Source organism: Euprymna scolopes, chromosome 3 (assembly GCF_053919585.1).
Source record: "Euprymna scolopes isolate OS-2025 chromosome 3, ASM5391958v1, whole genome shotgun sequence".
NCBI classification, from domain to species: Eukaryota; Metazoa; Mollusca; class Cephalopoda; order Sepiida; family Sepiolidae; genus Euprymna; species Euprymna scolopes.
This window is the reverse complement of record NC_136484.1, coordinates 65211785-65229208: the sequence shown is the minus strand read 5'-3', so window position 1 is coordinate 65229208 and position 17424 is coordinate 65211785. Positions and strand designations below refer to the sequence as shown.

Sequence of the window (17424 nt, the reverse complement as noted above, 5' to 3'; positions counted from 1 at the left end):
ACGTGGAAGGTTGATGCGACCAATCCAGTATGACAAACTGACTTGTTCCCCTTGACTTAAGTTAAGGGTCCGCCATTTTTTAAACCGAACGGAATTGTGGATGACGTTTTTTTGTCTGTTTTTTTTTTTTAATATTATTAAAAATACATCTAGCACATCTGAATCATTTTTTGGAATTTATACTAATTTTTCCATGCCAAGTAAGTACGCAAAGTTTTCACCTGAAATAGGTTGGTTTGAAAGATCACCAATTATTTTATTGCGCAGATTTATTTTTCAAGTGTTAACGTTAAACAATGTTAAGTTTATCTGATTTTGGAACAGCGAATTTCAGGAAAAGAGATTACGTTTGAAATGAAAAACGTTTTTTGTGTTTATTTGATTTAAACTATTATTTAACAAAATACCTTAAGACTGCCCTATTTGCGTATGTCACTGTGGGATAGTTCGTTGTTTTTTTTATCTATTTATTCTATATATATATATATATATATATATATATATATATATATATATAATCAGTTAAGATAAAGAGTAAAATTACATAGGAACTTTACTGCATTATCAACTCAAATAAGAGATAAAACTCGTTAGGCCATGTCTTTTCGAAGCCAAATGCTTCTCGCCAGAGGAGGAGTAAAGGTCGGCATTATTCATAAATTATGTTAAAAGAAAACACCGATTTTGAAAACATTCAGATCAGAAATGGAATTTTTTTTTTAGATTAGAATTGGAAAAAAATTCATAGGGAGCAATATGATGCCGATAAAATAGATGGCAAAGAAAGAAAAAAATCAAAGGTTAAAAGAATATACAAAACAATACATAAGAAAAATGAAATACTAATAAATTGTTTTTATTTATAAAAGTATTTTTTAAATTTCAAAAACTTATATATATATATATATATATATATATATATATATATATATATATTAGTGGAAATCGACCCAAACTAGGTATGACGCATCTTGATGTAATGAGCAAAAAATTAAAATAATTAAAAAAAAAAAAAAAAAAAGATTTCAAAATCAAAAGCTAGCCAACGGTACGTGTTTACGTGTTATACCAATATATTCCGACTTAAAAAAAAAAAAAAAAAAAAAAAAAAAAAAAAAAAACAGCAATTCCCTCCTTTGTCAGAAACACTGCTCTCTGGTAACTGTCAGCAGTTATTAAACAGAACTTTGGAATTGTAAGCAATCAAGAATATCACAGCTTTACTAATACTGTTTAATCCTCAGCTGGGAAACAAAGATAAAAGAGGAGTTGATTTAATTTGAGAAGTAAATATTTTATTGGCTTTGCAAAATAAGTTTTTTTTATAATTTAAATAATCTAACTCGAGGGGAAAAAAACGTGACCCATAGAAAGAAATCGATCAATTTGTTTCTTTAAAATTATGAACATTTTGGAAAGAAAAATAAATGAAATCGATTCAAACGCAATTCAACTAACCAGAACGCCTCGCTTTCTCTGCTTGAAAAAAAGTATCCATGAGTTCGTGTTGCCTTTCTTTTCCGGGATTTTCATCATAATTTTCCAAGGGCCTGTAATATCCTAAGTAAATAACCGGATGATGATGATGCGCGTTTGGAAAAATCATACTGCAGGAAAAGAAATGTCCATAATACACCTGTGGCCGGATTAGAATAATAATATTATCTTCCCTCGCGTAGTAGACCTTTGATCATCGCCCCCCCCATCACACTTGCATTACCTTTAATAAATGTGTATACATTACATACACGCATATTTCCCCCTTCCCCAGAGCTACAGTGATCGTTTTTTTTTTTTTTGTGAAGGGGTGGAGATTACTAAAGAAAACATCACGGATGAAACGACACCCAATCCCCTCTCACCTCTCTCTGGTCAAATTGACCATCATTATAGAAGGTGTGAACTCATGTTTGTATCTATCTATCTTTTTTCTTCTTTTTTATCCCCCCCCCATCCCTTCAGGCTTCATTGTCTTTTCATATGAACCAATCTCTGACTATAAAATGTCAAATGTGAAAGGAGGTGGGAGCTATGATTAGGACTGGTAAGTAGGAAATATACAGGTATATTTTTCTCCCTCTTTTTTTTTTCTATTATCCAGTGGGATTTTGTATCTATAGGTATACGCACGCCTCTTCTTTACACCTTTTTTTTTTTTTTCAGAAGACGCAGGTGCGCATTCTTACAACAGTCAATATCGGCCCCACCCACCCACAGAAATAGGGGCGGAGCGGCGATCCGCACTTTTTACGAAGAAACAGAATAATAACATAATCTTTTATAAAATGAAGGCTTCTCTATTAAATGCCAAAACAATAACCATGCTTACAGGAACACAATTTTCTCATTATTAATTACGCTATGAATATTGACGACCGCATCTTTTCTTAACAAAAAACAAAAAAAAAAAATATATAATAATTTAAAAAAATCAAAGTGCTTTTTAGCTGCCAAAAATATCGATATCATTTAACTTAGAATCTGCGATATATAATTTATTCCTACAAACAAAGTAGTGTTATATATATATATATATATATATATATATATATATATATATATATATATATATATATATATATATATATAGACTTCTTTCCTTCATGGGGGTAGACTTGAAGACAACCTCGGTTTTTATTGTAGAGAAAACCCAGATCTCTAAAAAGGACACTCTGGTCGAAGAGGATCTCCCTTTTACTGAGTGATGACAGAACAGATACTACACTTTACTCCTAATCAAAAAGCTATTGTTTATCATTTGATACTTGTTATAATGTGATCAAGAAATACATTCACAATTAATTAAAAAAAATAATAGGGATAAATTTGGTGAAAGTTCAGTGTTCAATTTAATTTTAAAATAAAAAATACAGACAAAGCTTTACGATGGACTTATTGTTAAAGGAACGAAAGTGTCATATTCCAAAAATTACGTAAATTGATAAAGTAGTTGTTTATTATTATTATTATTATTATTATTATTAATAATCAAGTAATTATTTATTTATTTATATTTTAGAAACTCATTTTGTACATTTTTCTAAGTGTTCTGTTCTTTCACCTAACAATTTAATAAACAGGAGATACGTTAAAAATTGAATTTAACTTGGAAGACGTTTAACATTGTAGCTGGTGTGTATTTGGCAATGGGGGTGCGAACTGCGACTCGTATACATCAGCCCTCCTGCACAATGTTTTGGTCGATATAGCCTCCAGCTTTCTTCACGTACGTTTTGTCGTATTCGAAAACTTTTATAAAATTTCCAACGAAACCTTTTATTTAACCTACGTGGATAAACTTGCGCTCGTTTTGTCAACCATGACCAACTAGAAGTATATTTTAACGAATTGAATTATGAATAAAATTACGATACATAAATATTTCATTTGAGTTTTCTTGTTCTTTGCATTTTTAAGTTTTTTTGTTTTTTTTAATGATAGAATCGTTAACAAAAATTTATTCAATACATTAATTCTACGTTTGAAAAAAAAAAAAAACGTAACAACATAAACATTATTTGTAAATTGTATATAGCTTCTTATTGGATTAAAAATAAAGTTAATAATGGCCCCGTTATATAACGACACCGCCCCCCCTCTATTAGATTTTAATGTTTCGTTTAATGTTTTTAATTATGAAAAATCCACTTAATAAGGTCAAACTCCATTCAAAGATAAGGGTTAATGCGATGGGTAGATTGAACGTTGAATGATGATGACTATTATGAGAGGGTTGAGAATCCCTACTGAACACTCACACAAATCAACGGAGCAAAAACAGCAATTCTTCACCCTTTGTCAGAAGAATTTCTTATCTAATTGGAGCACTAAATGACAAGAAAAAGGAAGCGATAGTTACGAGGCCGTTGAATGTAAACTCAAGATCCGCTTTTTATTCTCCACATTTAAAGTTAAAATAAATAAAAATTGTCTATAAAATAAAAAAAATCTTGTTTATATATATATATATATATATATATATATATATATATATATATATATATATATATATATATATATATAGGCTCTTTCATTCTTTGCCAGACTATGGATACCCACGTAGGGGTACCTGTGCGTGAAATTCTTGTGACAGGAGGTGCGCAATCTCCAACCACACCTCTTCTGAGTTGACATTGTAAAATACTAGTGGCAAGTCAAGTGTATGTACAGGACGATTGGAAACAAATGCCGAGATAAGCCGAGAGTACACACACACACACACACACACACACACACATTATATATATATATATATATATATATATATATATATATATATATAAAATGGACTCTCGTCGATTTCGGCGTATTTCCGCCATAACAACTAAGTTGTTCCGAAATCCACGTAGATTGTTTTATAGTAGTGAAGGCTTTGTGTAGAACGAACCACACTTTTTGGTGTTACTGCTAATCTTTGTCGGTGCAATGGTTGCCACAAGGCAAAACATACAGTAAACCACAGGTTTTTACATTGGAGTTTTCCTTCTAGATGCATGCCTTAAAAAACATACAATTTTTTTAAAAGTAAAAATAGATGAAGTTTAGTATACATAATTAAAAAGCTTGCGCTTGATTGGAATAGTGTGTTATCAAACCTTTTCATTAATTTTGGGAAAAGATTTTATGCTTCAGGTGATTTATATTTTCAAATATTTATTCATGGTGTTTGGTTTGGTTGTTTTCTATAAGAGATTTTTTTTGTTTTTAACTTTGCAGAACATGATTGAGTTTTGCCAAAAGGACAAGAAAGAAAGAAAAAAGAAAAGCAATAGCATCAATGTTTGACGCATTTTTAGCCAGGAAGCCAGTATCTTCAGAAAGCCTGATCTGCTATTACCAGAATTGTGTAATTTGTGGGCCAGGCGTGTGCTCTAAAGGTATGATTACCTCGTATGCTTTAATTTGTTTTCTGAGCCGTCGTGTTAAATAATAACTTTATTATTTTAAACATGAAACGATTGCCCTATCTATCCATCTATCTATCCATCTATCTATCTGAGCTCAGTTAAGTAACTTGAAATGCTTAATCTTAGACAGTTATTGATACATTAAAACAGGTGGGCTATTTGAAGGAGGTTGAGGTGGAAACATCCAACCTATTCAATACCGTAACCGACAAGAGTAGCCGTAAGGTTTGATATGAAATTATCTAACCAGTAGTCAGAAAACCCAATCGTGACAAGTCAAACTTCTTATTCTACTCCAACCAACGGTGAAAAGGTAGCTGTAGCCCTTACACACTCCAGACAATAAAACTAGAGGATGAAGTAACTGGAACTCAAGCACAAAATTTGAATATGGATCTTAACCGTTACATGACCAAGGGTGGGGTGCGGTATTAACCCCCCCCTATATATATATATATATATATATATATATATATATATATATATATCAATGCCCAGGTTTAGTATCAGGAGATAATGGAAACCCCTGTAAGGGTAGCTGCGCGTGTTATTGTGAGGCAAGGGTTGCGCAATCTTTAATCACACGTCTTCTGAATCGGCACTGCTTGGGTCCAATGGGAAAGAGGCCCAAGACTGACTGGCAACAATGCCGAGATAAGTGGATAGCACATACGTCACCCAGTTTAGTAATGTTCAGGCTCAACTTTGCTTAACTTCGGTGATCTGATGGAACCGGTGTGTCAACGTGGTTATGCCATATATATCAGTGAAGCAATGGGAATCAAACTCACATGATAACTAAAGGTACAACACTATGAAATCATCAAGCTATATGTACGATACTTGACACTGTCCTCATTGTTTAGGATTTTTAATGTACAGGCGTAACTTGCCTGACGGAGAGGGTCATGTTAACTGTGATCGAAGCAATGTATTGTGTGACTATGTACATTAACTAGTGATATTTGTCTTGTGAAAGTTTGGTTGATACTTATATGAACATATTTGGAAGTAGACATATCAACGCTAAATAAACTACTGCATTGAATCTTGTTTTTCTACAATGTTAGTTTGGTGTGTATATATATATATATATATATTACTAACACGCCACCTGGCGTGGCCTCGTCGTAAAATATGTTTAAATATATGTACTTTTTTTTTATTTGTGCGAATATTACTTAAAATCTGATGCATTAATATGTATATAAGAGCGATATAAATATTACTTACAATATGAAATATTAATGTGTATGAGAGGGACAGATTAATATACATATTACAATATTATATATACTAATGTGCGCGTGTATGTATATATATATATATATATATATATATATATATAACACATGAATACACGCACATGTGTGTAGGTAACTAACACGCAATGATGTGAAGAAAATAAGGAAACATTTAACATTGAGGATATGTAGATAATATTACTTACTTTGATATTCTCGTACATCAAACATCTATCCACATGTCATCCGACAAGAAAGAAGAGATGCACTGAAGGTGTGTACGTACGCACATATATCTGTGTATGTGTATGTATTTATATATATATATTATATTATATATATATATTGGTGTGCGTTTGTGTGGATGTAAAAAGTGGATCTCCTTGTTGTGTAAATGAACCAATCATCGCCCTACAAGGAAAGGTCGGGAGGGGGTATGGCTGGGTGGGTGTAGGGGTTGCGTCTTTGCTAACTTTTGATGCTTTTCGCTTCATTACCTATATGACAAAAGAATGCAAAGATGTGCTAAATAAAGTGTACCTCACCGGGCGACTCTTTTCAATTTATTATAATAAGAAGAATCGAGATTATATATATATATATATATATATATATATATATATATATATATATATATCCATGCATTTTATATATATATATATATATATATATATATAAAAAGGAAAAGAAAGTGCGTGCGTGTGGGTGATCACATCGATGGAATGTCCCCGATTCAATTTTTGTGTATATATTTCCTCTCATACAGGACGTACATAATTCACATTGTCATTAATGTTTTCACAATGAGATATATATATAAATATATATTTATATGTGTGTTTGTGTGTGTGTGTGTTTGTATACGTGTGTGCGTGTTTATATATATATATATATATATATATATATATATATAGATAGATAGATAGATATGTGTGTGTATGTATAGCTGTTGTAAGCTATTAATAATTAAAAATAAATTAAATCAACCATGAATAATATTTCTAATAGAATAATTAAACGATTCCATTACAACAAATAATTAATAACATGGAGCTAATTATTAAAATAGATTTTATTTAATGTAATAAACGGAAATTTCACGAAAAACACCCGTCTAGCTGAATCCACTGTGAAAAATTTCCCCCACTCTATATCTGTGCCTAAATCAAAACGCGAATTCAATGAACGAAGCTTCTTTCTTAGAACTGCACGCCTGTGGAACTCTGTTCCGTCTGCCTGCTTCCCTCCGGACTACAACTTGGATGTCTTCAAGTCCAATGGTAACAAATTCCTAATGAACCGCCCCCTTAATTAAACACTTCATCAAATCTCCACACTAATGTAATGTACTTGCAATAACCCTTATCCCTGAGTGGCTTCCGGGCCTTGATAAGTGGTGATCACTGTGTAAAAAAAAAAATATGCAAATGAGCCTATACATATGAATAAATATTATATATAGAAATCATGCTGGAGTAACAGTCTATACAATAGCCAGTTTTCAGTTTTAAAATTCATTTGTAAAACAGTGCGTCCTTTGCACATATGAACAAACAGGAATACGACTTTTTATTATATCGCGCACGCGCGCGCACGCACACACACACACACACAGTATGTGTAGACAGATATGTAGAGGCGGGAACAGAGAGTTGGGTTATTGATTACAGATTAAAAGATCGATATAGAAATTAAGAAATATTATAATCATAAATTATTTTTTATACTAATGAATAATAAAAAGCGTTCATAACAATTTGACATTCAACAGAAAAAAATAGAAATAAAACATCTGAAAAATCTATCTATATATCTATAAAAGTGAACGTGTCTGTGTGTCTGTCTGTGTACATTTCCCTACGCAATAACTCTGTTAATTTTTAGTCTACAGACTCGAAATTTGATATACAGGGTAGTAAGATTTGGGAAAAGCTTTGTAATCGGTTTTCAGTCAGAAATTTGGCTGTTAAGGGGTCAAAGTTCAACGATTTGACCTTTGAGAACTCTTCCAAACTCCTCCGATAATTTTTGGTGTAAACACTTGAAATTTTAGATATAGGTTCCTTGGACATGGATCTAACTTAATAACTTGAGTTGAGTCAAAAGCAATAAATTTTAAGGGGTCATGATAGGAGTCAAAGTTTAAAAAATTGACCGCTTTTTTATGCTCAACATACATACATCTCCAAGCACCCGGACAACGCCGGGCTGAAATGCTAGTATCTTTAATAAAGCAATGTGCAAAAAATATAGCATTTCGTGTCATTACTTATGAAATATTTGTCTGATAATAATTTGGGAAGACATGTTTTGTGTTTTATTTTAATGATTACAATTTTGAAAGTTAATAATAAACTGTCAATTTCTATTATTTACGTAAAATTATTTTTTTTTAAATATATATAGAACAAATATGTTCTAGACTTTTTGAATCGGAATGCTCCTTTTTCTTGAAGTTACGTTTGAAAAAAAAAATATTTCCATCAACTATTGAATAGTGTCACATCAGTTAGTAATCATTAGGACTATGACAACAGCATATTCTTTTCATTGTTTTGACTCTCGAGTATATATCCGACACAGACACAATTAATCAACCAAGAACAACATCACTATATATAAAAACATAAGATATCAATGGATATATACCTGAGATTCAAAATAAGGAAAAGAATATGCTGTTGCCATAGCGTTAAGAATCATTATAGAATCGGTAAAAAAGATGTATAATTAAAAAGATCGGTTAAACGTTTCAGTTAACACACACGCACAGACACACACGTGTGTGCGTGTGTGTGTACGCGCGCACATATTATATATGTAAATCTACTTAAAAAGATAAGCTGTTTTAATATATCAAAAGCATTGTTCCTAACCCTCCCCCCCCTCGATCGTCAGACATTTTAATTTCCAAATTAAGACTCGAATTTACGACCTATTTCTATTAAATTAAAGAAAGAGGAGGAGAATAACAGATCATGCATTCGACACCAAATTCGGAAATTACGCGGTTGCGGGGAGTGAAGCCAATCCTTTGCTGTTGTTTTTTTTTTTATTTTTATTTTTTTATTTTTTTATTTTTAGGTACAATTACTTTTGCCTGAGAAGGCATCAAACACTGTACACCAGTTTGAAATCAAAATTTGAATCGACCTAAAAAGGTTAATTTTCAAAGCTATCAGCGTATGCAACATTCCGACTTCCAGTTGTTTAATGCTCTCTGGCTGTTTACTATGAATGTCCGCAAACATGACATTTATAGGCATTTAATTTCCTTCCGGTTAACTGCATGTAGTCTTGAGATAAGACACTAATCTACAAAGTTAAGGGTGTCTTTATGACAAGGTTCGAATCTCCCGAGCATCCCTTCCTACACCGATTATTACGTAAGCATGAAGCACTAGTGTCTGCAGGTATACAATAGTTAATATTTATTTGAACTCTCTCTCTCTCTCTCTCTCTCTCTCTATATATATATATATATATATATATATATATATATATATATAGATAGTAGAACCTTGATATACGCCACTTAAAAAAGTAACAAAATACAGTACAGTATATAATACACATGAATATAATCAAATAACATTATAAATAAAACCGTAAAGCTGCGCAAATACCGTAACCAGGGGCTGGAAAAACATCGTATTCTACATCATAACTTTAAGAACCGCATCCCGGGGTTGTGTATGTGTATACATATATATATATATATATATATATATATATATATATATATATATATATTGCCCAAAGCTGTAGGCTAAATGAAAAATACTACAGATAGACAATCTCACAGAACGTGAAAAGATTTAGAATGTAATTATGTAATAATTACGTATTACAACATATATATACAAATTATCTTTCATCAAGTAAGTCTTCGCGTTAATAACATTGGTTATACGTCATTACATAAAAGAAAAAAAAATGGAAATTTTTTAAATAATAATAATAAAAAAAAGATAGCCTGAAATATGTCGAACAGCATTAGAGGTGTGGGTTGTTTTCAAAAGGGAAAAGCTGTTGGGAAGCGTCGGTCTAGACATAGCGTCTAATGTCAAAGAGTGGCCTGGACGCCACATGTAGACGAGAGATAACTGTGCGAGCCGTTGATCCATTCGAAGATAGCTTGTACAAGTTGCTTACTTAATAAGGAAGTTAAGCCAGTGTGGAATGGTGATGCGAAAAACAGCAACAATAACAAAAAAAGAAACAATTTTTTAGATTATGTTAATACGAGCAAATTTACGGCAACTAATATTTTGAAAAAAAACAAAAAAAAAAAAAAAAAAAACGAGAGAGGACGCACTACATCGTTTTCTCCCAAGAGAACCTGCTTTTTCATACCAATTGGCAGTGACGTATCTATGGTATGGCAGGCATGGCCCGTGCCATGGGCGCCACTCTGACATGGGCGCAAAAATTGCTTGACAAAAATTAAAATTAGTAGTTAGGTATATCTAAGGTATAAATTATTAAGAAGGGGCGCACATTGAAACTTTGCCATGGGCGCCATTATACATAGGTACGCCACTGCCAATTGGAGTTCGTTTTGGCATTATTCTCTATTGGCTTTTGCATACGCGTCTAGAAAACGTTCTTTGGTACGCAGTCCGACAGAGAACTACGGCTCGTATTTGCCGGCATGAAGCATGGCCCAGTTCGGTCACCATCGCAGGTAGTACCTTCTGTCTTTGGAATATGATTAATTTATTTTTAGTTTGTGCTCTTATCCATACCAAATAAGATATATTGTTACGTGGACTACTACCTGTGATCTTATCTAGAGGGACACTATGTAGGGAGTTGAGCAACCAGACGCCTGTTCACATTACATTTAAATTTCTGCATCTCAGTATAGTCAGGGAAGCAGGAGAATAAGAGGAAATAAGGAAATCTTGTAGTCCGTGCAAAGAAACAATTGGAGTAGAAGTATCTAGCGACCGGAAGTGAAATAATGAGGGTTTGCTTCTTGCCGGATTAATTGGCGGTTAGACGCTCCTACCAGGGAATGCCGACCGGTTCGTTCTTGACTATTTTTGTATCCAACCACAGTAATTCCACTTCTCGAGGATCTGACTGTCTCCGCCTTGCGGCACATTTGCTTCAGCCGCTTGTATCCTATGAGGAGTACCCTCCCAAGCATTATCGCATATTTCAGAAAAGTAGGAGATGGTTTATTGCTTTACCGTTCAAGACAGCCCTGCTTGCGAATGTAAACGAACCGTTATTAACTATTTTTATACCCGACCGGAATGTCCCAACTCGGTTTTCCGTATATTTCGGCGTAGAAGACGACCTTTAAAGTTAAAAAAAATCATCTTTAAAAACCAGCATAGGCTAAACAAACGTGCTTTCGTGATTTAGCAGTCGTCTTATATAACCGATATATGATAAAATTATTAAAATTTACTCCAATTTTCTACCTCATCTTATCTGGGGCTCGCCTTATACGTCGAAATATACGGTATTTTAAAGTAAGGCGTGAGCTTAATAAGTCCTCAGAGGAAATTGAATCTCAGTAAATCTTGCATAATTGCTGCCTAATGACTATGTATCAAAATTAATGCAAATCTGAAATATTTTTCCCCCAACGGAAAATGATGCATATATCATACCTTTCTAAAATCCGTTTTAATTACTTCAAAGAAACCGAAATTTGTAGAATATTGAATTGATATCTAATGATACTTTTTTGTTAAAATTTAACAAAAATTGGAGGTATTTGACTTTTTCATAAGTTTTTACCCCTTTTGTATGAAACTAAATCAAACTACGCAATAATCACGTTGACACATCGGTTCCCGCTGGATCACCGAAGTTAAGCAACGCTGAACCTGGTCAGTAATAAATGGGTGACCATTTGGGACTTTCCAGTGTTGTATGTGTTCTCCGCTTATCTCGGCATTGTTTCTAGTCATCCTGGACTTCTCCTTGCCACTGAACTCAAACAGTGCCGAATCAGGAGAGGTGTGGTTGGCCATTGCGCAACCCTTGCTTCACAATTACACATGCAGCTATCCCTACAAGGGGTATCCTTTGGGGTTCAAGACTGAACGGAGGCATCGAAATCAAACTAAATATAGCCCACAATACGATCGCTTACGCTTAGCAGTTGTGCTTCCAAATTTAGGATGGCCGGTTAATTAGTTTAGGAGAATCCTCTACATGGCTATGTCTATATGTATATATATTTCTGACTTTATATGAATTGTATATTTTTAATTACCTGTTCGTTTCATTGATAATATGGGAGGGCGGATTTCGTTCCACTGAACTGTTGATGTCATTTTCTTTGTTTCAAACGTGACTGCTTCTACCTATTTCTGTTAGTCATGTCGTTTAATTGTCCATTTACAATTGAGTTTTAGTATTAAAAAAAAAACTTGATAAATAGATGTTTACTTCATACCATTGAGTTCATTGTTTAACAGGGTTGATAAAAAAAATACTCGCATCGCTACCTGGCGTTGACGGAGGCAAAAGTATAAAATATTTCTATTAAAACTGCCGTCTCTCTATCTTTCTACATCTCCCTCTGCCTTTCTCCAACCTCGTCTTTTCCCTCTAGCCATTCCTCTCTGGACATACACATAACTGTCTTTATCTAATTAATTCTTCGATGAATGAGCCGAAATATTCTTTCTAAATAAGTACATAAAACCGAAACCCTCTTACTGTACCTGCCTTAATTGAACCCTAAAAAATGATTTTTCTTGTAAACTTTTAGATACTATTCATCCGGAGCAAGGCTGTTTAAGAACATATCAACTTTGTGGGAGTTTCTTTTGTATTTTTTTCATTTAGCTGCATATACACAGTGACAAATGCCGATAGAATAACACATTAACAAAACACTCATGACTACACAGCTCATTCGCCAATATATATGTGTGTGTTTGTGTGAAGTGGCATTGTCTGTGTATTTGTGCCGTATCGTCTCTATCAAACTACTCTATCAATCCTTGATCTGCAGACTTGAAACCTGATATATGAAATATTTTCATCTGTGAAACAAATTCGATTTGGATTTTAGCCTGAAAGAATAACTACTAATAGGTAAAAATTGAAACATGGCAGGCGTAAGTCGATTTAATTTCTATTCTCTGTGCATGTGCAAATATATTTATACGGTTAGCTGCATTACGTTTTAACGTTTTGATATGCACGTGTCCTCGAATAGAGAGCTAAATGTTTTGGTTTCGATTTTAGCTGATGACACCCAAGTCATATTTTTAGAAAAACTTTAAATCACTACTGTATATTGGGTACAATATAATAATCAATAAAGAATCGATTCTATAACAATCAATACGATATCTGCATACATTAAAATATCATAGTTTAGCGTATTTTACGACCGGAAATTACCGATCGGCCCGCTAGTCAATAGGAAAAAAACTGTCTGAAAAATGTCGTTTGAAATAAGAGGAACATATAACACAGTACTATGATTTAGTCATCATTGCTAATGGCAAGTAATACACTCCCCACTCACGTACCCATCCTCCATTTTCTACATTTCTTGAAACCTCTCAGCGTATCTGCCGCAAAATTGTGACAAGTTTAGCACTTTTAATAGCAGACGATAATACATGTAAAACTGGCTTTATTTGCAATATAAGACACAGTAACACAACTATACACAATAAATTCCGCAATTGACAAATACCTGCATGAGAAAATGACAATTTTACATGAACGGCTGGTCAACCTCGTTATAAATTCAAGATGGCCGCCATCATGATATGCAAATTAGTCAAATATTTTACACTTTATTTTATAGTCTTACTTACATGCTAAAAATTCCATTTATATTGTTTGAACATAAATTGAAAGGTTAAGTTTTCAAATCATTTTTGAAATAAGTTTTAAAAAATCATTTTTTTTTTCCACAAAAAAAAAATATGAAGAGATCAGAGGGTTAAAATTGCTGACATTTTATTAAGGAAACTCGGGCTTTATCTTCATAAATGCCTCGTCTTTATCAACGATTGATGAAACTGTCGTAATTATTGAGTTGGTTTTTATATCTCAATTTCGAAATAAATATTTGTATAATATTAACTTCTCAAATCCACTGAGCTTTGAATTAGCCAATCTTGGCCATTACTAAATGTGCATTGTATATATAATCTTGGCTCTGGCTCCTTCAGTCTTTTACAGACTATGGATACCCACCGTAGAGGTGCCTATGCGTGAGATTTTTGTGGTAGTAGGCGCGCAATCTCCAATTACACCTTTCCTGAGTAGACATTGTTAGATACCAGTGGCAATTGGAGTGCATGTTCAAGACGATTGGAAACAAATGCTGGGATAAGCGGAGAGCACATACAGCGCTTAGAATTCCCAAATAGTCACCCATCTAGTACTAACCAGATCTAACAATGCTTAACTTCGGTGATCTTACGAGAAGCGGTGTGTCACCGTGATCATGTCGCACACGCATACATATTAGTGATAGGACGATTTCGGGAATCGGAAAAAATCGGAATGTTGACGGTATCGGACAATTTCTTGCCTATTTTCTGATACCAAAAACGATTCTTTTAATTAAGTTTTGATTTGATTTAGCGCAAAGAAAACTTTTCTACTACTGGTAGTAATAAAATAATGAAAACCTATTGATTGAAAACCAGTAAAACTAAAATCGATAGATCATCTCTCAAATGTGTGTCTTTACGCTGGAGAAAATATCCGCACATTTTACATGTGCTTTTGCGGTAATTGTGAAAAATAACAACTTTATAATTAAATATTTAGAGTTTCATGAAGAATCGGAATCGGTAATTGTAACTAGAATCGGGAAAAATATTGGAATCGTCCCAGCACTAATATATATAAGGTTGGTGCAAAACTAATTTATATATATATATATATATATATATATATATATATATATATATAGTTGAACGTCAAAAAACATTATTTTTGCACCAACTTAATAATATGTGTGTGTGAAAATGTATTCTTAAAATACAAAAACAAAACGGTGAAAGTTTCTCGGAATCTTTAAATGATTAGTAAGGAGGTATCCTAACATCACCTTCATTTTGACGGCAGGGGTTCTGCGTGATGAAATAATGGGCGATGGTGCACTATTCAACCCAGCATGACTTTATCTGTATCTCGTAATAATATATATATATATATATATATATATATATATATATATATATATATATATATATATATATATATATATGAGAGGAGCTGCATATACTTTGGAAAAAGAAAAAAAAATACCGGATAGGAACTGTACGTATAGATTACATTATTCATGTGGAGTAAGGTATGTTCTTCGTTTGAAGTAAAACTCCTCAACAGTAGACTTACGCGTACTACTTGCTGTTAAGTTAGTCGATTAGTGCTAGTAATAGTGGTGGTAGTATTGTGTTAAGTAAAACAAGATAGCAACGTTGAAATAAACTAAATAAAAAAAAAAATGTCGATAGTTAGTAGAAGGCGAGAGAAAAAATAGGTTATAAAATTGATTCAAAATCTGAAAATACTTTCGAAGCTTCTTTTTTTTTTTTTTAAGTTTACTAAAATTTTTTTTATTTTCGATTTTTCCCCCTCTTTTTTGTTTTTGTTTTGGACTAAAAAAAAAAAAAAAACTGCATTTATAAAATGAATTATCGAACCCAAAGGAAAACAAAATGAAAAAAAAAAAAAAATGAGATAAAAATAACTGAAGGTGCACTTAAAACGAATACAGAATACCACCACTCTCGTGTTGACTTACAAAAAAAAAAAAAAAAAAAATCAACTTACCTGGTGTAATATTCTTGTGATGTGTGCCATTACTTTCCTCTGCCTGGAAGAAAAAAAAAACAAACATTTTAATAAATACTGTCTGGCACAAGACTGCAAGTACGGAGCACTGAAAATGGAAAATTTGACACCACGCTGGAGTTCTCTTCACAGAATTGAATACGGTCATTGGTCAAATTAAATTTAAATAGACGGAATTAATTTTTATTATACATTTTTTCTGTAAAAATAAAGCATTTCATAGTTATCCTTTTCTTTTGTTTCTATTATTTTTTTTTTGGGGGGGGGAGCGGGGGGGTCCGCATTAATACCTCTATCGGCCTTTATAATTTCTAATACGTTTTTGCCGATGTATCTTTTTCGAGTGGACAAGGATGTTTTTCTCTCATATTTAAATGCTTGCAGACGTTGATTGTTTGTGTAGGGTACATTTTTTTTTTTTTTTTTTTTTGCGTACTGAAATCTGAAAAGCTCACGAGCGAGGTTTCGGAGTAAGAGGCTTGGGAAGGAGTCGCACTCGTAAAAATGCTAGGGGTCGGAGTCTGACTTTTTAATCTCCGAAGAATCGAGTCTAAATATCGAAAGACTTTAAAATAAGCAGTCGAAGTCGGAATTTTTGGAATCTTAGGAGTCAAAGTCGGACGTCATAATTTCCGACTCCGCAACCCCGTTAACACGTGATCATCGTATGCACATTAGGAAATTTAAATGAGAGAGAGGGAGAGGAAAGACAAGACATCGTACATAAAGGAAAAATATATCCGAAGGCCGGAGATTAAATCGACTGAAACGTCATAGAAATAGAAAATAATCTAAGAAACAATTACAAAACAGATCAAAAAATTTTGTCGGATAAAAAACAAGTGAAGCATGCAAGGTCCAATATGTCAGTTTAAATGCTTTAAAATTATTTTCGCAGTGTCGCTGTATCAGTCAGAGTCACACCAGTAAACACACGGCAGATTAGACTGTCACTCTAACGCATCCCCCCCCCCCCGGTATTCGAAGGTAGCGAAGTGTTTATTAACTTTTCCGTACTTGTTAAGATAGAATCGACAGATCGATTTTTTTTTTTTAATATGTAGTTTTAAGCAAAAAACAGCAGTACATACTTGTCATGTCAATAAATATATCAAATAATTACGAAAATTATTTATAGTTAAAAGTAATTTTTACGGAAAATTGGGGGGAAATTACATTTTTCCTAAATTTGAACATCTTGAAGATTGCGAATACACGGGAACATACTTATCTCCCCTTTCGCTACTGTGATGGCGGATAATTTTTTCAATACCATAGCGATGAACTTTTTTCTTTTTCTTTTTTTTTTTTTACTAAAAACATAATAGCAGTTGTTCTACTTCGATGAATTTTCGTAATTTTTGGATATATTACTATTTTCGATATGACAATTAAGTAAATACTGTTAATTTTGCTTAAAACGACATATTTTTAAAAATCGATCTGTCGACTATCTTAATAAGAACCAA

General features: G+C 32.9%; 1 protein-coding gene across 9 annotated transcripts in view; it reads right to left on the bottom strand.

Annotated features, from left to right (window-relative positions):
- Positions 1–17424, bottom strand: part of LOC145255809 (uncharacterized) — a 551788-nt gene that overhangs the window by 49285 nt on the left and 485079 nt on the right. For all 9 annotated transcript variants that reach the window (XM_080114539.1, XM_080114564.1, XM_080114574.1 and 6 more), the window contains exon 3: positions 15935–15977. In XM_080114539.1, the coding sequence (XP_079970665.1) occupies positions 15935–15977 (43 nt within the window). The remainder of the gene's footprint in view (positions 1–15934; positions 15978–17424) is intronic.